This window comes from Clarias gariepinus, chromosome 22, assembly GCF_024256425.1.
Source record: "Clarias gariepinus isolate MV-2021 ecotype Netherlands chromosome 22, CGAR_prim_01v2, whole genome shotgun sequence".
NCBI lineage: Eukaryota > Metazoa > Chordata > Actinopteri > Siluriformes > Clariidae > Clarias > Clarias gariepinus.
The window spans coordinates 14033216-14057075 of NC_071121.1; the positions used below are offsets into that span (position 1 = coordinate 14033216).

General features: G+C 36.2%; 1 protein-coding gene across 1 annotated transcript; it reads left to right on the forward strand.

Moving 5' to 3' along the window:
• The first annotated feature begins 37 nt into the window (after positions 1–37).
• LOC128510712 (uncharacterized) lies at positions 38–23274 on the forward strand. The gene is made up of 25 exons (XM_053483182.1): positions 38–112; positions 4999–5124; positions 6623–6768; positions 7977–8163; positions 8252–9729; positions 9892–10057; positions 10277–10372; positions 10469–10557; positions 10645–10701; positions 12775–12924; positions 13010–13117; positions 13243–13384; positions 13506–13844; positions 15132–15176; positions 15270–15349; positions 15913–16025; positions 16674–16857; positions 17370–17454; positions 17819–17964; positions 18189–18279; positions 18560–18708; positions 19291–19376; positions 19954–20023; positions 20242–20363; positions 22712–23274. Exons 2-25 carry the CDS (start codon positions 5010–5012, stop codon positions 22866–22868), a joined length of 4401 nt encoding a protein of 1466 aa, XP_053339157.1. The 5' UTR covers positions 38–112; positions 4999–5009; the 3' UTR covers positions 22869–23274.
• The last annotated feature ends 586 nt before the right edge of the window (positions 23275–23860 follow it).

Below are 23860 nucleotides of genomic sequence, written 5' to 3' on the forward strand. Positions count from 1 at the left end.
TGATCCTTTGCCTTTCCGCTCGCCGTGTACGCTGACCAATGGTAGCCCACGCCAGGGGAGGAGCCACGCCGAATCGCAACAATTAACAAGGTGGTAGTGCGCGCGCCTGCTGGTAAGTTAAGAAAACATCTCCGTTTAAAAAAAAAAACCGCAGGTTTTTTTTTGTAATAGTTGGTAAACTCCGGTTATTTCGAAGCAGTTGGGAAATAGACATGTGTAGCAGCTACGCAGTGTAAATAAGTTTGGTGTAGACGCGTGTGTTCAGCTATGCGAGTGTAAAACAAGTCGGCTTCGGGTAGCTAGATAGCTTAACCGGGGAGACATTTTAAAGGCGGTCTGTTCGATTAAAGTGAGTCGTGCCAATCCGATTTCTAACACATCGGCGTTGTTCGGTGTCGAATTCTCAGTGCTAATCGGTTTTCCCCTTATTTTGTATGAGGAAGAACAACTAGTTACAACTAGTTTCTTTGGCTGCTATTGTTGGTTTACAAACACTCGGTCAACTTATACTTAAACCAATGGTCACATCTGGAGAAGAATGGGATTAAACTTAATACCGAAGTTCAGATACCCTAAAATGTTATGTTAATTAGTACTTATCCAGTTTTTTTAGTTTCTTACAAGTTTGTTGTTCGAAAACTTCCGAAGTCACTCGATGTCGCGTCCTCATCTGCCGTTAGTAACGTTACTGCACTGATTCACCGCGAGAGCTTCAAGCGTTAACGGCATCAAGACTGCAGAAAACATTGTCATAAATGGCATAAAAACATGTCATATTTATTTAGAGACCATAAAAGCGACGTGTTTATGTATCAGGTTAAATAAACAGCTGGTGCTCACTTTTATATTAAGGCACAAAAAACAAACAAAACATTTAATACACTAATGAAGGAGTTCAAAATGAAAGTTTAATAAGGTCCGGTCAATACCATTATCTTAGAGCAGAGGTCAAAATTTTATGTTTGTGTTAGGGTTCAGATCTCTATATATTGTATATGCAGTCATTGTAAGTCTATCAAAATAAGGAATTTATAATTATATTCGATTTTCAATAAATATGGCAACCATGTTTGAACTTTGATGGCTTGTATATTTCCATGAATTTGTATGGAAAACAAACAACAGTCTTTAGGCAATCTTTATTGAATCTTTGTTTGCCTGCTGCTTGGCTGTAAATGAATTCAATTAAATTTTATTAATATAGTGCTTTTAACACTGGTTATTGTTGCAAAACAGCTTTTCATAATTAAAAGTAAATTATTGAAATTAGTATGAAATATGTGTAAACCAAAATAATATCGTTGTCAAGGAAAAACTCCCTGAGATGGCAATAGGAAGAAACATTGAGAAGGACCACACTTAACAGGGAACCCATCCTCATTTGGGTGATGTCAGATAGCAGCAATCGATCTGCAGTCATGCTGTGTGTTAGGAGGCTGGAACTTAAATATAACAGGAGAGGTGTATAAGTTAATATGGAGTCCACTTCCGGGGTTCAGGTACAGAACTGTTTGTAGAAATGAATGTGAAAGGACTCTCTTTGCTCTTCGGTTATTTATGTGCCCTCACCTTGGACTGCTACGGATATGTTTTCTCAAATGACTCGTGTTTCATGGTGGCGCTTCACACCATTGCTTTTTATTCTCACCAAGAAAAATGTTCCAATGTTTCCAAAAATATGAGACAAACTGGTTTTAAACTTTCCACAGGAAGAATAAACATACAGTCGAACCTTGGATTGCGAGTAACTTGGTCTGCGGGTGTTTTGCAAGACAAGCAAAAAAAACCTTGTTAAACAAGCGAGGTCTTGATATACCAATACTGTGGTATGCATTCGGTTTATTTGCCGAGCGTCACATGATCACAACTGAACTAATGGTTCTTCTCTCTCTTGTGCTGTTTTGTTTTGGGTAATCTTCTCCCATGCTCAGTCTTAGCGGGCGTGTGTCACTTATATAGTCAAAGTGTGTACTGTTTACTATAACATTGTAACCACACGTGTGCATGCGCATAAACAGTTTTTAATGTTGTGTCCAAGTGTAGTGACTGTTCTTTAGTAACTGTACTGCAACAACGGCCCCAGTGAAGAAAAAAAAAAGTTTGAAAGGCTGTAGCAGTGTGGGAGATGAATCTGTTTAAAGGAGTGATTCCAGTAGTAGGCGCGTGTGTGTGTAAGACCTACACCGTAGCCCCCCCTGCTCCTGCTTTTGCTCTCTTCTAATACCAGTCTTGATTTTTTTCAAAGGTAAAGTGCAGGTTTATTTTTATTTCTTTATACTTTTGGGCTGTGGAACGAATCATCTGGATTTCCATTATTTCTTATGGGGAAATTCACTTGTATATAAAAATACTTGTACATCAAAGTATGTTACTGGAACAAATTATGCTTGAATTCCAAAGTTTGAGCATTGATCATATTGTTTATCTTTAAAGTTAAATTTGTTTACTTTTCTTGAAGTAAGCCATGCTGTGTCATGCTTTTGGTTTCTGTTTCTTTAGCACACTTTGTCTATACAAGGTAAACTATCGTGTTGATCAGCTCTTTTGAGTGATGCATATTGCTAAGCCTACCTCAAGGAAAAAAGCGCAGATTACTGGTATATTAATTATTCTAATTCATCAGAAAGGCATTAGGGTCCAGATAGAACTGTCATTCTGTCCAGATCTGGACCGTGGTTTGCCATTTAGTGATGCCTACACTAATGGAGGAGTGGAGAGGCAGGGAAGCAGAATATAAGAAAGGGGAAAATGCTTGGAATGACACAAAAAGAAACATGTTAAATGAGCCGTTGTAAGAAACTACATGAAATTACATGTGACAGAAACAGGCAATACATATTAACACACTTATAGGGCCATTTTAGATTAAATAAATTCAGTGGAAAATGCCAGGAGTCCAGAGAACATAGAGAAAATCTATGCATACTGTACATTGAAGAACTTGCACAACTTTGGTGCTGAGCATACTCTGTGCAAAAGGGGGAAGCCAGGTCGCGGGCCAGCGATGCTGCACAGTGTTTGATTAAACATACTATATATGATGTGTATATATGTATACATACTGCAAATAATAATTACTATTCCGTGAAAAGCATTTTTATTTATCACAATTCTGTGTTATATTAGCTAACTTAAATCTTGCAGTCAAAGTCAAAGTAAGTGACTAAGATAAGTTAAGGTAGGAATCACCAAGGACCACTTGATACGATATTATCATGATACCTAGGTGCCAATTCGATCTATATTTTGATTCTTTTAGTATGACAAATTTATAAGTGTCCCATTTCAATATTTTCCTCCTGATTTTCTTATAGTTTTAAAAACTGGAACCATTAGTAAACACAACAGTTAAGCTCTAAAGTTTGAAAGCTTTATTAAGCTAAATCGAACATGAAGTAAATAAACATAGTCCATTTCTTATAATATTAAACAGTTAGTTATAGTCAACACCATACAAGATAACTTCCAATACAGTAGTTTAAAATTTACATTTTTTGGCTTCTTATTTTTATGTGTTTGGAAGCGGGCTCTTATTCCAAAACACTTGTAAACCAAATAAGAAATAATAATTCCCATAAGAAATAATGTAAACTCAAATTATTTGTTCCACAGCCCTAAAATACAAAAATAATTTACACAAAATATAAAGTAAAAATAAAACAAATTAACCTGCACTTTACCTTTAAAAAAAGTAAAATAAATCCCGACAGTGTTTCCGTTTGTGCGCACAGGCACTGTGTGTGTGTGTGTGTGTGTGTGTGTGTGTGTGTGTGTGTGTGAAGCTAAAGTAAGCTCCCCTCTTCCCGTTCTCGTCTTACACAGTTACCCTTCCTCCACCATTTTTACACGCGCGTGCACACAACGGAAACACTCTAATGACACGCGATTGAGTGACACGCTAACTGAATCACTGCCATAAAGTAAAAATAAAACAAATTAATCTGCATTTACCTTTGAAAAGAATCGCGACAGAGCAGTGTTTCTGTTTAGAGCAGAACATGTGGTCAGTGTTATTGTAAACAGTATACGTGGCCAGGGGTAGCTCAGTGGTTAAGGCATTGGACTACGGTTCGGAAGATCCCAGGTTCAAACCCCACAACCACCAAGTTGGGCCCTTGAGCAAGTCCCTTAACCCTCAACTGCTCAGATGTGTAATGAGATAAAAAAAAAAATGTTAGTCGCTCTGGATAAGAGCGTCTGCCAAATGACTAAATGTAAATGTATACGTGTGCACGGATTACACCAGTAAGAGACGCGCACTAAGACCCAGCAGGGAAGACGATTACCCACAATTCCACAGCGCAAGAGAGAGAGAAAAACCGTTGGCTCAGTTGTGATCATGTGATGATCGATGTCAAAACAAAAAGCGCATTCATGATACATGATACCCAGTACTTGTAAACCAAGACTTGTTCATTTTCTAGGTAAAAATGTATTAAAAATCTTTGCTCATCTTAGGGAACACTCGCAATTTGAGGTTTCACTGGATGTAATTTATTACTTTTATTAGTAATGGTTTTGCCAAGGTTATGGTTGCCGGGAAAATACATCATACATTTATTCATTCATCTTCTATACCACTTTATCCTGTGTACAGGGTAATGGGGGCAACACACATACACATACTCTGGCAGAACATGCAAACTCCATGAACGAACGCTCAATGCTGGAGGTGCGAGGCCACAGTGCTAACTACTACACCTCCATGCTGCAAGGGAAAATGCATAATTATTATGTATGACTAAGTTATGTATGACTAATAATTAGGATTAGTGCAATATTTTTGTTACATTTCTTGTTTCATTTAAAATCCATTTTAGCAGTGTACATTGTGTCACTACTTATGGACTTATAATTTTTTTTATGTGTACTATATATTAATAATATTGGTGGGTAATTTGTTTCTTCAAAGCCTATTTATCATATTAACATTACACTGCATTATGTCTATTACAGTAAACAGTTGACTGCATTCATGTGACATGAAATTTCCTCCAGGTTATGGAAAGATGGTGGCGAGTGTGACACTTGAATCTGATGGCAAATGTAATGACTCTGAGGTGCTGGCCTGGCTCAATCAGACTTTGCAGTCTGGTTTCAACACTGTGGAAGAAACATGCTCAGGTATTTACTTAGGTTTTCTGTAAACAAAGAATTCAGCCAAGATCTTGGGGCTGCCCAATACTTACAATTATCAGCCACACTCCCAGAGATCTTGTGGAGTCATGAACGAGGAGAACCTACACAATAGTGAGCTTAATGTTTAGCATTTTAATGCTATGGGTGTATATACAAATTAGCGAAGAACAATCTTGCACAAAGTTATTTAATAATCAACAATATTAAGGTTTGCCCCATTTGTAGGTGAATAACAGGAGTCATTGTGTAAAATTATGAAATTTATGCCTTGTATGCTTTTTTACATTTCAGTGTTTTTGAAATGTCTGATCCCTTATTTGTACCACTTTTAGTAATATTGAAGTGGGTTAATGTTCTAGAAATTGTGATGATACTCAGAGTAGTAAGTTGACGCAACTACATTTAATAACTTTTCAAACCTTTCTCTTACAGTCATTTCATAGCACAACTACAGAAGTATATTTCAATAAAGTAGAATATAGTTTTTAGCTAAAACTTAAAAATCAATATACAGCTCTGGGAATAAAAAAAGAGACCACTGCTAAATAATCTTTTTTTTTTTTTTATAAAGAAAGCCTTAAAATATTTTTCTTTAGGTGTAATGAATCTAAAATATCATTATATAGGGTGAATAGTGGTAAAGTGGGACACTTTCTGAAAATGGTTGTTAAATATGATGTGCCACACCCCGGAAGTGATGTCATAGCCACAGATTTTTTTATTTTTATCACATACTTGCTAATGATAAAATCATTGTTGATTTTTAGTAATAAAAACATATCCATGCAAAGATATAAATTATTAAGCTTAACTGTCCCACTTTACCTATTGTCCCACTTTACCACTATTCACCCTAGCGTTTCTTTTTTCTTTTTTTTATCCTGGGAGAAAAACACTTTTCCATGAAAAGTTTTTTTTTATTTTTTCCATTGAAATTTTGTAGATTTACTTGTATAAACTCAAAGTTTTGTGGAGTCTTGAACAACCTTTGGTTTGGGCCTCTCAATTCCAGTGAAGGAAAACTGAGAAAGATAATGTCATCCAGCCAGACCTTTTTTTGCTATGTAGATTGACTAATCTTGTGATACCTACACAAGTGTACACAAAGCAATTGTGTGTGTATACCTACATAAACACAAACACTGTCTGGCCAAAAAGGGCACCATTTCAAAATGGTCAGCAGTAATAAAGTCATTTAAAATAATTCTGTGCTTCTAACATTGTGGCAACAGTTTGGGTGAGGCTTGTGTGTGTGTGATGGTCAGGCATTCATAAACAGTTTGCCATATAGTGTACAAATGTAATTAATATAGAACTGCTATTTTTGTCTAGCGTGTGTTTAAAATTGAGTGTAATTTGTCTTTCATTACTCTACTTTTTGTCTTAGTAGTGTAAGCTTGCTGTTGCATGTGAAATTTCATTGTTTGTGATTGCCCTGTTTTTTGACTTTAGAACTGTTCGGTTGTGTATGTTTGTTTTCCAGGTGCTGCCTACTGCCAGTTAATGGAGCTGATTAATCCTGGCTGTATTGACCTGCGAAATGTAAAGTTCAAAGTAAAGGATGAAACAGATGTTTTAAACAATTACAAGCTGCTTGAGAGTGCCTTCACGAAGACTTCTATTAATAAAGTAAGTTGTAGAAATGCATGCCATACCCTTTAGATTACCCATTTGTGCAGCTTTTATTTCAGTATAACTTGCGCTTCTGGTGGTGGTTTAGCTGCACCATATATACTTTTTTCTCCCTTGCTGTGGTGATTTTGAGGACTATTACAGTTCACCTGGTATAAAAGCAGAAGAGGAAAGGATACAGAACATAAAAGAAGCATTTGTTTCAGGTGGCAGGTATTTTTCCAAGTGTTGATTTTATCTAGGTGAACTTTAAATGTTGAATTTTTAAGCCTAGGTCTTGCGAGCCAATAGATAACAGGAAACTGAACCTGTGGGCTAGTAAATCAATAGAAAAGCTGCCAATTAGCAAACACTTTTGTAGTGGCCAGTTCATGTGTGTAAATGATTTCTCATGCTCCCAGAGCCTAACTTTCGTGGTTTTAATTCTGGAATATGCCGGTGCTATTATGGAAGAAAACCTCCAATGATTGGATAGTCTGGTTGTTAAGTACATTGATGTCATCATCTTACTTCATTTTATTGACCCATAACATTGCCGAGCCTAGACCTGACCAACTGAAGCAACCCCAGATCATAAGTGCTTCCCTGCTTAACCTGACACATCCATTATTCTGAAATAGGTCTGATCAATCTGAACTCATCAGACCACATGGCCTTTTTTGCTTTGCTCCAGCTTCCAATCCTTATCCTCCCTATCAAACTAAATCCTTTTTTTCTGATTAGCCTCATTAGACATGTTTAGTCCTAATCCTGTGAGTTCTCATCACATGTGTGTATTTTAATGCTCTTACTCTTACTGTTAAACATAGCTATGTTTTTTTTACTTTTGAGTTTTTGTTTTATCGTACAACTTCATGTTTTTAATATACCAAAACTTAATGGTGACAATTAAATCAGACATTATAAATTAGACTTCAGTTATTGAAATTATAAAATGGTGCTTGCGGGATTTAGCGACACTCTGCGAGATAAATTGCAGGCTTCCACGGGGAAAAAACATGCATTCTTAATAGCCACATTTGTACACAAATGGAGGTACTCGTACTTGCAAAAAGTGGTATCTGTGCAACCCTATTTATTATATATAAAATAGTTTCTATTTATGCTTTCATAGAAAGTGGAATGTTTGGAGTATTATGTTTGCAGTTCTAAACTAATCCATTCTGAATAATAATATTTTTCATAAATTCCTTTTTTTCCTACAGACACAGGAGATTAAAAAGTTGATCAGTGGCAATTTCACAGAGATGTTAAATCTGCTGAGGTGGTTTAAAGTGTTTTATGAAAGCTCTTATGCAGGACATAGTTACGACCCTATAGTGGCTCGAGATGGACAAATTCTGGAACCCTATGTCCCTAGGCAACCAAGGGATCTCATGCAGCTGGAACATTGTGAGACTTTAAATTTCCTTTGGTACTATAAAATATCTCAGATTACATAAACATCTGGTCATTTCTCATGCATTCTTTTTCTTTGCAGCAGCGGCGCCAGACAGGATTAGTGAAAATGCTGACTCAAAAGTGAAGACAGAAGTTCCGGAGATGTTTTACTCCAACCAGGCTGTGCTTTCTTTTATTAGAAAATACTGTCCCTCTGCCTCAGCAAGCATCTATTCAACTATTACATGTAGCGATGCCAAGCAATTGCTGGGCAAAACATACCCAAAAGACATTGTAGCTTTCTGTAACCAAGTCCCATATTGCCTGTATTTGTACCATGAAGGAGAAAAAGCTCATGTGATCTTGATTGGTTATTTCGACCAAACTGCTGGAGAAAACAAAGTGAGGCTGCTTGATGTTATTGAGGAGATACATTCTACCTTACTGAACTGTGTTTTGGAGAGCCTTAAAAAGTTTAAGATACCTCTGGCTAACCTCGCAGTATTTTATTCCAATGCATCCAATCTTTCAGAGATGATTGTAGGCCTGAGAGCCTTGAATCCTGGCACATTTTTTTTGTGTAGCCTTCCTGGTGTTGCAGAACAAGCATGTCACAATGGCATTGCAGCAATGGAGATGTCAGCACAGATCCAGGAACTGATCAAGGAAGTCCACCAGCACTTTCCCTCTCTACCAGACTTTCTAAAGGACCAGCTTACCAATATTCATGAGTTTAAGCTCACCTCCTCTTTGACATCTGATTGTCTCAGCCTCAGGACAATAGTTTACAAAATAGCCATAGCATGGTCAGACTTGGTGCAATACTTTAATTCTCAGAATGACAACAGCGATTTAAATAGGAAAATATGTTGCCTCCTCAATAATAAGACATTAGAAATGAGTTTCTTGTTTTTGAGCCATTCTCTGCGGCCTCTCTGCAAATTTCAGGAGAGTTTGGATTGTGGTACCGATGTGAGAGAATTGCTCCAAGATGCCTGTAATTTAGTTCACCTTTACATATCTAACTTCCTTATTCCCAAAGCTGTCGACCGCGTTCTTAGGAAAGGTAACTTGAACTTACCAATGAAGGATATGTTGGAGCATCTCCCGAGAGGCCAGGTAAAAGTTGGTGAAGAGGTGGTTGAATATCTTCTTGAAAATGATGCAGAGCTAACGGGCTCTGTAGACCTCTTTTACAAGAGTGCTATTTCATTCTACACAGCTACCAGTACCAGTATTATCGAGAGTTTACCTATGCCCGTCTCTGCTCTGAGAAACATGGCTGACCTCTTAAGTCCAGAAGGCAAGCTGAAAGTCACCTTAAAGTCCGTATCCGATTTAGGTAACCAGTTTGGTCTTTGTACGGGTGGAGATGACTCGAGCTTGTTAATTGATGAATTTCTCGAGTGTCAGTTTGCTGAGGAAGACGATATACTGGCTGCTCCGGCTGTACAGTCATTGGAGCAGTATTGGAAGGCGGAGCTAAGGATTATGGGAAAGAATTCTCTCTTTCGAAAGTTGATCCTAAGCATATTGGTTTTGCCCAAGACACTGAAAATGGAAAGGGTTTTTGAAAAAGTGAGTTACTAATGAGTTACTGATTTCTGACTGTTTTAGTTATCTATAGTAACTATTTGTAAAAGTGTTTAACATGGTAGCTTTTGTGCACCTAGACCAGGAATATTTGGTCTTGAACATTGAAGGATATTGTATTTATCTACATGTTTTTGGTGATTTCAGGTGTTTGAGAGTGTTGAAAGCAATGTGGAAGAGAGAAAAATGCACATTTCTGATGACATAGACATAGTTGATGGCGATGACGATGATGATATCACAGACACCAGCTCCTACAAAAGTGCCCCTTCCCACCCTCTCAGCCCTGAGACACAGGAAAATTCAGTATCAGGTAGTAATGTCCTCATATTCACATTGTGTGTGAGACTGTGGCTCTGACCAGGATTGAGCAGTTATTGAAGACGTATTAAAAAGTTACATGCCCCATCATTTCTCCATTTACTCATGCACATTTAAAAATAAATAAATAAATAAACATAGCATAACCTTAAATACTGCACTGATCATCTTAAACCACTTGCTTTAAACTGAGACCTATTATGATTCTCAGATGTTATTGATCTGACTGAAGCTGAGGATGTTATTTTTATGGAGACGAATGCCAGTCCCTCGAGGACAGACTTGAAGAGGAAAAAGGAAAGCCCAGGTTAATAACATTTTTAGCAGATAATTTCTTACTAATTTGGTTTACTTTAAATATAAACTAAATTTTTGCTTTTTTTTTTATTTGATATGTCCACAGCGAAAAATATTTTGGAATCAATAGTTATAGATGACGATGATGATGACACAGATGATGATGTGTTATGGACTGAGACTTTATATCCAGAGGTACCTATTTTGTAAATTTACAAAATACGTAAAAGGAAGTGTGCTTATTGATTTAAATACATTAATATTTGACAATTCATTTTTCAGAAAATGAAAGACAATATTTCCTCAACATTTAATAAAGAAATTGACTGTTCATACCAGGTAAGCCAGTAAAATCTAATTATTGTAAATCTTCATTGATATTTCCACAGGTCATATAGTCTGACATGTTGAAATAACTTTTCAAATTGAGCATTATTGTATTAATAGTGTAATATTAATATTAATTTTAAGTTACTTAAGGCAATTCAGTGTAATTTGACAAATCACAAGCCAATGAAGCACAAAACTATCATGATTATTATTTATTGAAATTATTTATTTATATAAATAAATAATAAATACAATCTTATTGTATAATAAATACAATAAATATAATAATAAATATAATAATAAATACAATATTATTTATTAATAAGATAATGCACTGTCTGGCTAAAAAATAAGTTGCTATTTCAGAAGTGTCAAATCACTGGATTGTATCAACAAAGAAAACCACTAAGTAGGTTGCAGAAACTACTGGATGGAGGTTAAGAATTGTCCAACATTTAAATGTCTACTTGAGTAAAATTTCAGAAGTACTCGCTTTCAAATTGACTTAAGTATTAAAACTACTAAGCTTGTATTAGCTCAATGTAGCCTCTTTTTTAGAAAAAAAATCTTTTTTGCTCTCTTTCTCTTCTTGCTTGCCGACTGTGAACGTGTCATGTCACTGTCTACACCCAGCTCCTCCTCTGATTTCAATCACCTGTAACGTTATTAAGCGTGTCAGAAAAGAAACGCAGCTATACATAATGGTCAGCAGGTGTTGGATTTCTAGCTTCAGATGCTACACACCACTGAAGCACCATGTAGAAATGTATACAAGTAAAAGGTGTACGATGTAGTCAAGTAAAAGTAAAACATAGATTCTAATAAAAATGCTCTTGCACAGATATGTGAAATATTTGCTTATGAACAGGTAAAGTACATTTACTTAGTTACCTTCCTCCTCTGCACAAGGTTGGGACTAAACATTTGTGTGACCATAATAAAACTATTTGTTATTGAGACTAATTGAGACTAAGGCTCCAGTTTGCTAGGGAACATAAAGATTAGACTTTGGAGAAATGAAAAAAGGTCATGTGGTCTGATGAGTCCAGGTGGATGCATCAGGGTAGGAAGAGAAGTGCATAAAGCAATCCACCCTTAATAGCTAGTGCCCACTGTACAAACTTCTGGAGGCAGTGTTATGATCTGAAGTTGTTGAGTTAGTCAGGTCTAGTCTCAGCAACATTGTAGCAATAAATTAAAGTCAATGACTACCTGAATGTATTAAATTCCCTATCTATCTATGCAATACTATCTATGTAGTTTCATACCCTGAAGCTATGATAAAAATATTGTGGAGATCATAATCCAGGACTCAAATTTTGAAAGAATGGTTCATGACGTGTGATTTGGCCACCACGTTCCACATCATAGTCAAAGCTAAAGAAGCAAAAAGTATAGTGTGTGCATTTTTTTGTTGGCCAAACAATGTATTATATGGGTGAGATTTTGATAGAGATTTTGATAGATTTGTTTTTAAACGTTTATACAGCACTTGGTTACTTCTCGTACAGCACGGGGTGTGTAAACATTTTCTATCCACTGTTGAGCCCACTACATGAGGCTTTTCCTTCTTAAAAGGTTCTGGGTAGAAACTGAGTACTGTTAACTACCAATATCAGTTTGTATACCTTGATATTATATATTGATGACCTGTTCTTTATATACTATACTGTATACACTCTACAACCTGTAACTTTCCTTGTTACTGGAGTGGTACCTTATTAAGAAGATTTAAGGTACAGAATTAGACCAAGATTAATGGGCATAATTACACCAAATGCACCTTTCAAGGTAAAAGCTAAGAAGGTCCATATATAAGAATGACAATGTACATGTATTTGCCACCCAAGTAACAATAAGAGATGAAGTTTGGTACATGTTTGATGCCACAGAACACATTTTTTAAAAAGAGGTTCTCAAAAATTAATTGGGTAGTTGAACCCCAAATTTAACATATAATCCTAGCTTTAAAATTGAATTATTTAGAATTATTAATGCATGTACAAGAGTTAAGGTTTTCCCAGAGGAAAATTAACGTAAAACTTTGAACCATTTTTACTTTGGGTTTGTCCACACCTGTAGGATGGAAAACCTTTTGCAGCCGGGGAGATGGTATGGGGAACGATGGGAGACTTTGCCTTGTGCCCGGGCCTGGTGCAAAGATGGACTGGTGGGAAACCCAAAAAGTATATTCGAAAAGTGATGTGGTTTGGGGATAGTACGGTCTCTGAGGTAAGATAACAAACAGTTGATTTGTCCTGGGATACAGTAACTCTTTAAGTCATTCAGGATCGGCATGCCCTTTACTTTCCTGCAGGTTCATTCAGATGATCTGCGGCCTTACTCTGCATTTGCACAGCACTTCTGCCCTAAATTGTTTGCTACCATGACAACATACAAGGACAGCATTTTCCATTCTTTGAAGGTCAGATTCAGAATTTATGCTGAATTCATGCCAGCAGCTATGTTTCTTTATGTTTCTAGTGGACCTTCAGCCCATAGCACCGCACTTACAGTAATATTTGTGTCGTTTGTTCCTGTGTGTCTCAGGTGGCTGCTAAGCGTGCTCAAGTTGTCTTTTCTCTTAACTCGGATTCAAAGGAAGATCTGTTTAAGGCAATGTTAGACTGGGCCTTTGGAGGCTTTAAACCATCTGGGCCGAATGGACACAAACCACGATCAAGCGAAGATGGTATGAAACATTATTTGAAAAAAAAAATTAATAGCACCTCGAATTTTCAAAGCTGTTTCGTGAAAAACTTTAAAACATTAAATGTAATTTGATGTGTTGTGTGCATTGTTTCCATTTTCAGATTGCCTTAACACATTTAATTGCAACTTGCAAAAATGGGGTAAAAACATTGTTGGTGAGACTCAGAAAGACCAAGCGAAAAAGTTATACAAATTGAAAGAAGTGTCTGTGTGCTTGAAGAGACTGTCTTTGGACCTCCATAATGGCCACTTTGATTTAAGGGATGAAAATGTGAATGAAAAGCTTTCAGATGCAAAATCAAAACAGGCTTCCATACAGACAGAAAAGAAATTGTCTCAGAGCCAGCCAACTCCCAGAAGACACAAATATATTTCGAAGAATAAGGATCAAGTCAAAGACCAGAGCTCAATTGTTCAGAGAAAGCAAGTCCACAACAGGTGTATGTATACTTTTTTTAAATAATAATAATAATAATATTAATAATTATTATTATTTACGAGAGTCTTTCAAGTCAAACCAGGATTTGTGTTGAAATTTGAAAGACAATGGTGTAAAATTGATTGACATACAGAAGCTTTGATCACAGCACAGTAATGATACTCTTAACTGCAGTAAAACATTCGAATGGTGCGAACTTTTTAAAGAATGCCATGCATCTGTCTGTGACAGTTCTAATTGAGGTGGAACTGTTCCTGTGTGATCTTTAACAATTAACATTTAACTTGTCACCAACTTACAGAAGAGATGCATATGTCTGTCGAACTGTACACACAATCATTCATGGACACCACTTCCACATTACTGGAACTCGGCTGGGATTTACTGCCACATCCCCTGTACAGCCCTGACCTCACCATAACTGGATATATTGAATGAAAAGTCTGAATATATTAATTAAAACATGACGTCATCGAAACACAGCGGCATCTTTACGAAGAATGAGCGAGTCCGCGAGAAACATGGTTGCTGCTATTCTGAGAAATGAAGAGACGGTCAACACGTTAGCGAGTTTGTGTACGGCCCAAAGTCCATTTCTTCCTTTTTTCCACGTCCGAGTACTTACCTAGTGTTGTATAAAGTGATGTTTGGTAGCGAGCGTGAAGACGGTTACACGTATTTAAACCAAAAACAAAGACAATCAAGCCAAAGCGGTTAAGAGTCCAGTTGATGTGCAAACAACAGAATTAGGCATAAGGCGAGCTCATAGCCAAAAACATTCACAGAGGGCGAAATTAATTAGAGCCAGCCACAAAGAAACTGACCATAACAGCCTACTTCATGATGAAACGCGTGTTGACCATCTCTTCATTTCTCAGAATTGCAGCAATCAAGTTTTTCGCTAACTCACTCATCCTTTCTAAAGACGGCGGTGTGTTTCGATGATGTCATGTTTCAATCTATATATTCAGACTTTTCGTTCAATATATTCAGACTATCCATTCAATATATTCAGGATCCATTCAAAATAGAGAGTTTTCATTCTATTCTTTAATTAATATTTTCCTAAACGGCTTGCTATAATTTATATATATATATATAAATAAGGAAAAATTAATATATATATATATATATATATATATTTATTTATTTTTTTTAAAAAGAAGGGTAGTTTTTAAACTCTGTTCTGTTATTCTGTACAATCTAAAGTCCTGGTTTAACTACAACGTCACTTATAATTTTTTTGCATTTGAGCTTCTAAAAAAATATTTTGGCTTTTCTTTTATAGATCAAATGGCAAATGAAGTTTTGGTTAAAGGGAAGAAAATTGAAGGTGGGAAAACTATTTGTTAAAAAATATGTATGTAGCATGATTTGTTTCAACACTTTTAGTTTTATAACTTAACTTTTGTTTTGAATTCTTAAGATTTCTGCTTATCATGTGGAACCACAAATGTTGTCATCTTCCATCCACTGTTTGAGGGAGGTTTGTGCTTGAAATGCAAGGTACTATTGGAAATGGTTGTTCTACATACTACATTTTAGTAGAATGCTATTTACAGTGCAGTAATGACTTTTCATAGCTTAACAGGATCAAATACATTTTATGATTTTGTTGGCTGACATACGTGCATATAAAAAAGAAAGTTAAATTCTGTTTAAATTGTCATTGGCTAAATAATATAATGACGAATCATAATAATAATAATAATAATAATAAAGTATATTGTCATTTTTCAGAAATCAGGTCGGTAGAAACAAGTATACCCTCCAATTTAGTAAGCGGTAGAAAGACCGTTAGCAAATTGTTTTCTTACGTGCGAGTTCATGGAGGCTTATTACTGGCTAGTATCGCTATTATCAGTATGGCAGAGCAAGTGTACCTATTGCAATTTTTAAGGCTCTACGTTTTGCTTATTTAACATCTGCTAATTTCTTCAACGATTTAGAAAGTATGGGGGGGGGGGTATACTTCTTTTTTTTCACCTGGTTTGTAAATGGTGTACATTTGGGGACTATGATAAATTTAATTCTGTTTTTTTTTTAATCTGAGTGTGTACTGTGTGTAGGATAATTTCACAGAGACCTTATATCGATATGATGAAGATGGATATCAGTCATACTGCACTGTTTGCTGTGCTGGGCAGGAAATAATTCTGTGTGGACATGACAGCTGCTCCCGGTAAGTACATTTAAATTAAATGATCATTCGTTATGGCAGTGTTTAAGAGGCAAGTGATGATTAAAGTGAAGGGATTTATGCACCAACTGTCTAGTCCTCTTTTTTTTTAATGATAACCAAGGTGCATGCACCATGAACTGTACTTGAGTACATGTACCCGAGTTAGTTTTTGTGCCGTACATTTACCATTGTATAATCAGTATGATGTTAGCCAGTAAATGAATGCCAGGACCTCTCACTGTATACTTGGCACACCTCTCAAACGTGTACATTGTTGGGTTATGACAAATCTGTTTTACCCCGATGCAAAGTTTAACCAGATGTAGGTCATCAGCATGGATTGGCCATGTCCTGAGAGCAGGGGGGGGTTTGGTTCTATTCGGTTTTACTTCTGTCACACCAGAATAGGTATCACAGGGACCTAATTTGCCACCGTTCCCAGTTTCTAGCAATGGTCCCTCTCACTGTCCTGAAAGACGTTGCACACCAGTGCTGAATATGAAACGCGCAGTATATGAAACTGTATATGCATCATATCAATTTCAACTGATTTTCATACATATTTTATATGATCCTTGTTATATTATTACAATAGCAACCTTGCTTCTATAAACAGAAGCTGTTCTTGTTATTGTTTCCTATGTATAGCTCCTACTGTTTGGACTGTTTGGAAATCCTGATTGGTAAAGGCACGTTTAACCAGCTAAAAGATTTGGACCCATGGATCTGTTACCTGTGTGCACCAGAAAAGAGCTCCGGAGCTTTGAGACCCAGACATGATTGGAGTCTGCGTGTCCAGGAATTCTTCGCCAACAACAGTGCCATGGAATTCGTACGCATAAAGTTCCTCAGTTTACCTTGTTATATATAATTTAGCCTATATTAATATAAAATACTGAATATCAACAGTAGTCATGCCTTGTGTTCTTGTTATACAAAAGCAGACAAATAAAATTAAAGATCAATGTCACAACTGTATCTAAAGTATAGTGTTTCACATTTGTTTTAGTTGTTTAACTCACAGCAGTTTTGCTAATATTTAGCAGATTTGTCAATTCTTAATGGATCCTTATGGATTCATATAAAACCCCCCGGAACAATTTACACCTTCTGACCAAGTCTAAACTTTCTAGTCACTTTATATTTTCTCTTCCTAAAGTCTGATGAATACATTGCCATTCTGTAACCTATGTATCCTAACTTTTTGCTTTTCATGACAGACCTACATAATTTTATTGGAAAAAAATATGCATTATAATGATGTAAGGTATTGAAATAAAGAAAATCTTTGCACAAAGAGACAATGTATACCTTGTTGTGGTTCACTTAATTATTTTTTCTCAGGAGCCGCATCGAGTTTACCCATCAATCCCTCCCAACCAACGACGTCCAATCAGGGTCCTCTCCTTATTTGATGGTATAGGTACAGGTAAGTTCTGCTGATTATTTTCCACCAGAGGGAGCTATTGACACTAAAGTGTAGAACACAATCTGTGAATGGGGACAGCTGTAATACTTGATGTCCACAGGAATGGTGATACATTTTTTAACTCCAGAACAGTATTTCCACTCTGATAGAAACACAATGTATAGTGATAATATTCTAATGAGAAACAGATCACCTACATGTACATTTACGTATAAAATATTCTGCAGCACTGTATAGGGAAGGGACTATTAATGTGCATTGGGACCAGCAGCACATGGATACAGTGATGTTTTATTGCCTACAACTGTGATGTACAACTGGTCATATCTATGATGGTAATGTGTTTTGTGTATGTACATTTCAGGATACCTGGTACTGAAGGATCTGGGCTTTAAAGTAGAAAAATACGTTGCATCGGAAATAGATGAGGAGTCCATCACGGTCTCAATGGTGAACCATGCTGGAAAAATCACACACGTGGATGATGTCCGTTTAATTACTAAGCAGCATGTATGTAAATTCGTTTTTGGACATGTTTCTTCACTCAGTTACTCGTTTTTGTTTATGTCTGAAAGAAAGACAAAACATGTAAATGTTTAAAAATATAAAAAAACTGTTTCCAGTCTGATGAGAGGTTTTGGCTAGACGTTATGAGGAAAGAACAGATATGGCTACCACAGTAATCCATGTCACTATGAAAGTTTACTGTCAACCTGTTGCACTGTGTTTTTCAGATTGAGGAATGGGGTCCATTTGATCTTCTTATTGGTGGCAGCCCATGTAATGACCTGTCCATAGTGAATCCTGCTCGAAAAGGCTTGTTTGGTATGGTATTCTGCTTTGAAACTTTTTTGGTTATGACTACTTGAGCATAATCACAGTAATATACAGTAAATGGGATGTAAAAAAAACACTTAAATGTTTTTATGGTCAATAAGTCAGGACAGTCAAACACAGAAGAACTTGTGGTAAATTACATGTACAGAACAGTACAAAGTTTATTTTATTTTTTTATTCTCTTTGTAATTCATTAATAATAAAGGTAGGAGGTTATTTTAAACACTCTGCAAGCTCTTTCCTAATGGCAAACCTTTTTCACTTGCAGAGGGCACAGGACGGCTATTCTTTGAGTTCTATCGGCTGCTGCACATCATGAAGCCCAAGGAGGATGACCCTCGACCATTCTTCTGGCTTTTTGAGAATGTCGTGTTCATGAACATCAGGGACAAAGTTGATATCTGTCGTTTTCTAGAAGTAAGGCTTTTTAGAATTTTGTGCTGTTTATGTGAACCTGACTTGTTTGTGCAGTGTTGTCTTGAGTGTCTTTAGCATGTTTCTCATAAGTGGAGGCTAAATTATAAATATTTACAGATTTTTGGCTAATAGTGTATATTATAGCAAAAGATTTAAGCTGATCACTGACCGGGCATGAGAGTAACCATGATCTTGCACTTCAGGAGTACAATTGTTTGAATTTGTTAAACAGTGTGTCAGGAAACCATTGGAGTTTATCTTCGGCCCACGACTTTATGTGCTTTCCTGAGGCAATTAGTGGAGTTCTGCAGAGATAAATTCTTAGCTGGGGTCACATCCTTCAATAATCTAGAATTGACACAATACTTGTAAGCTCGTTATTGTTAATTAATTATATATTATTAATTGCAACCATTTAAGATAATTCATAATAATCTGTGGTAATTTTTTAAAAAGACACATTTGAAATCCTTTGTAAATTATTCTTTCATTTATCTTGTTTTTCTGCTTTTAGAATCTTTATTACCATGAATTAAATTGATTGATATTACCATAAATGTTTTATGTCTGTTCTGTGCACAGTGTAACCCGGTGCTTGTAGATGCTGTGAAAGTGAGCCCAGCCCACAGAGCACGGTATTTCTGGGGGAATCTCCCAGGCATGAGCAGGTATATATTTATTAATATAATATTTAATACAAAAAAAATGGCTCTTTTAAACCTAAGCCAATCTCTTGTATCCATAGCATAATAGTGATTATTGAGCAGAGACAAAATTTTTTTTACCGAAAACCCATTAAATAAAAGTTACACATAAAAGGTTAACGGCCTAAAAAGCTGCCCTTAGACTTTGAGTAATTGGTTTGTTTTTTCATACAGGGACGCATTAATGACAATTATACTCATACCACCATAGCCTGGATATGTTAAAAATGTTATCACTTAAACTCTAAATAAGAAACTTTGCTTTAAATTTGAAGCACAATTGCTGGTTTCTGGATCCACTTTGTATAACAGTAATGGGCAAATAAATTAACAGCGTATTAACATCTTATAAAAGGCAAAGGAGGATGCATTTCACTTATAAATTCCCTACATGAACTTTGTAATGGCCTATTTTATTCATTTTTCGTTATATTTTATTTTTATTTGTCTGATATAATTGTATGATTATTATTGTTTATTGATATAAAAGTAAATAAATGAAGTAAAATAGATTTTAAACTACTGTCTTATTCATGTCTAGACCAATCATCGCTTCTCAAAATGACAAACTGGCCCTCCAAGACTGCCTTGAAGCTGGCCGCACTGCTAAGGTCTGACAAGCTTCTGTTTCCTCATCATATATTACAAAACATTAAAATTAGTAATATAATTAAACACATTTGTTCTTTTGTGGCAAGTTTGATATAATTTAGGTATAGTTTAGGTTTGGGATTGATTGAGCAAAACATGGAAGTGTCACTTCTACTATCATTTTATAAAACTAACTTGGGATAATTTACCTTTTTTGCATGTGTGCAATCATTTTTAGTATGTTAAAGTGCGGACTATCACCACACGCACAAACTCCATTAAGCAGGGATCCAATGACCAGCATTTCCCCGTCTCCATGAATGGAAAGGATGACAGTTTATGGATCACCGAGCTGGAGAAGTTAGTAATTTTTTTCCTATTCATCTGCATAATGTAATAAACAAAAGGTTTGCATACATTTACGAGGTTTTCTTTCTAGAAAAGAATGATTTACATTAATATATTTCATAGAAAAATAGCAAGATTTGGACCACGAGGTTTAATTTATTTTGGGTTTTCTAATATCAGCACAGTGTCAAAACTATGAATCTGCCAACTAAGATTATTAATCCAGTGGTACTGAAAGTCTTATTTGCGAAGCCCAATGTCTGTTCTGTTGGATGTTATAATTAATTCCAGATGGTTGCATCTCTGTGCAACCACTGAATTGAACAACACACGGTGCAGTAGAAAGTACGGGAATCAGAGAAAGGCGATGGTAGATCTATACAAATCGGGAGTGTATCTTGCAGCCATTATTAAAGAACTGCAGTTTTCTAGATAGAAGGTCTTAAAGAAGAAAATGACAGCTGAGAGGAAATTTGTTTAATGGTCAGGGACAACCCAGAAACCACCAAGTCAATCAAGCTGCCGGAGAACCATTGCCACTTTCTATACTCAAGCAAGTTTTACATCACCATGGGTTGAAAGGCTCACAAATGGACACCTCTACTAACTAAAATTTTCAACTGTGAATATGAACAAAGAATAACATTTGTGGATGTTACGCATGGTGATTATGCATGCTTTGAGGCTATTTTACTGTCAGTAAAACTTGTGCAAGCAACAACGAGCAGGCCCAAGCACCATGTGACATCGCCACCCTACGCCATGCACCTCCCAGGCACACCAGAAAGACACATGCCTTTGAAAGGGTCATAAAAAGCATCTTATGAATTCAGACTCTCAGGCATCCTTCACACACTATGAGGACATAGGGCTGATGCCATAGTGGTTGGGTCCTAAAAATCCTTAGGAAAACAATAAGGCCTGTCACACACTATGACACATAGTGCTGATGTCATAGTGCTTGGGCCCTAATGATTGAAACCTGGTCACATTTATGTATTATTTAGTCCGAATATAAATAATTTCAATAGAGATTCTTAACTTTCTCTCAACTGACTGTTTTACATGGATTCTGATCCTTTAGGTTGCTCCTAGTATTCAATATATATATATATTTTTTCCGAGTAGGGTAAGGGTTTCTTATCTTTTCTGATAAATCCCTCCTTTTGAGTCTTATTGGTGAATAATTAGATGCTTTATTATTTATAGAAATAATATTTAATTTCAACTAGAAAGAAATGTACAAATAATTTTTACATGGCAAATATTTTCCTATAGAATGGATAATTAAAGGTTTACACACCCCTCTCATTTCAATTAAAAATTAATTCCGAACAAAGCGCATTGGGTCAGATCGTTCTGATCAAAGAGTTTACATTAAGCACTTTTTTTCTGATTTAGCTATTATTTCCCCATTATTAGACAAATAATAGGGTCCTTGTAAATGGACCCAATCACACCGAATACACATTAAAGCTGGTTGTGAAATAGATAACGAAGGCTAACTTTAAGCTTCTCTAGCCTTAATTTGTGGAAAGTAAAAAACAATTAGCTAAAACCCTTAGTAAACTGGTAAGATTTCAAGCCTGATTTAAAAGCAGATAAGCAGACAAACTGCAGAAAGCGAAAGTGGAAGGTAATTCCACAGATGAGAAGCAGCAGAATCTCCCATTGAACACAGGTTGGTCCTCGGTGGGTGAAGTCCCATGGATGCATTGGTGGGAAAGTAGGAAACGGAGCAAGTAAAGAGATTGCAGAACAGGGGTGATGTGATCAAATTTCCTTGCACTAAGCAGGATTCTAGCAGCATTGTTTTGAGTTGTATTGGAGGGCATTTGCCTGGAGACCTAGCAAGAGAGAGTAGTTCTTGAGGTGAATAAATGAGGTTTTGCAGTTGTGTTGGATATTTTATCAAATTAAATATTATTACTCAGGACAATAAAAGAATGCTAATGACAGAGAAAATAATGTTGGTAATAAAGGAGTGACAGACTTGACGAGGTGTGCCAACTAGAAGAACTTGGAATAGATTTTTAACTGTTTAGCTGCAGAATGAGACACAAGGCATGAGGAAAGGGTTAAGGTTTCTGTAGTATGACAGGGTGCAGATTTAATATGTTTGGTTTTCATCCACGTAACAATTAAACTGTTTAATTTTGGACGTATGCTGGTATCAAAACCCAAAATAAATTTAGACCTGTGTTCCAAGGAAAAGATCAGTTAAAAAAATTAATCACAAACACAATATTGCCATCGCATTCATGTTCATGACGAGCGCATGAAAACTTTGGATCACAGCTGTTTGTATGTATGTAAGTATATTGATATTTAATCCACAATTTCACCACTTTCCCTGTCAGGATTTTTGGATTTCCAAAGCATTACACAGATGTGAAGAACATGGGTCGCATGAACAGACAGAAAGTGTTGGGTAAATCGTGGAGTGTCCCGGTGATCAGGCATCTCTTTGCTCCCCTAAAGGATTACTTTTCCTGTGAAGTCGTCCCTCTAAAGTGACTTTGACGATCTTCTTTTACTGAGTGTAGGGTTAAATCATGATTGTCACAGACACAATTTTGGGTTTATCTTCTGTAACAGGTTATTTTTTAAATTGTTAGAGTTTTTATAATTGCCAAAGGAAATGAACTGATGCACATTTTTAATAAAAGACCTAGGCTCTTGGTAGGTTTTATATTAATTTGATTGTTTTTCTATGTTCGTTTACACACATTAAATACCCTAAAATTAATTCTTTTTAATAATCCTTTAGGCAATTTAGATTTTCCTTTTAATTTTCCATGTCTTAGTGTACAGGTTTTAATGACAGACGGTCCAATTGGATTTTTTGTAGGAGGTTACATGATGTCTTAGAATGTAGTACAGCAGAATGCCACAATAAATCTTTACACATTCAAATTTTAAACGAGTCTTGGTTTTGTTTACTGAACAAATAGTCAGACATTCTTTTTTGGCAATGTTTCTGGTACTAATATGTGAAACACATTTAATTTAAAGCATTTAATCTGTGGCACAATTAAGTCTGATTCAATAATTAATATATACTATATGGTCAAAGGCTTATGGAAACCTAACTGTTCACAATCATATGTGTATGACCTCTCTTTGCTTTCATAATGTTCTCCGTTCTTTTTTCCCCCCAAGATTTGTGCTCATTTAGTTACAAGTGCAAACAAGTGCGTTTGGGCCTCTTAGTTCTATGCACCCATTATCAATACCAGTTAACTGTTGGAGGTTAGAGCTTGTCCCAGGTAACTTGCAGCAGAACCATTGCAGGCAGCCTGTGCAGAAGGCAGGGTACTTGCACAGTATCGGCAGTTTGAAAGCACCAACACCTGTCTTTGGACTATGGGAGAAAATCCACCAAGCATTGGGAGAACATGCAAACTCCACACACAAACTAGATGGGAGATTCAAACCAACCTAGAGGTGCGTCGCAACAGTACACTAAACCACTGTGCCACCCCCTTAGTTCTAGTTTATGTTAGTTA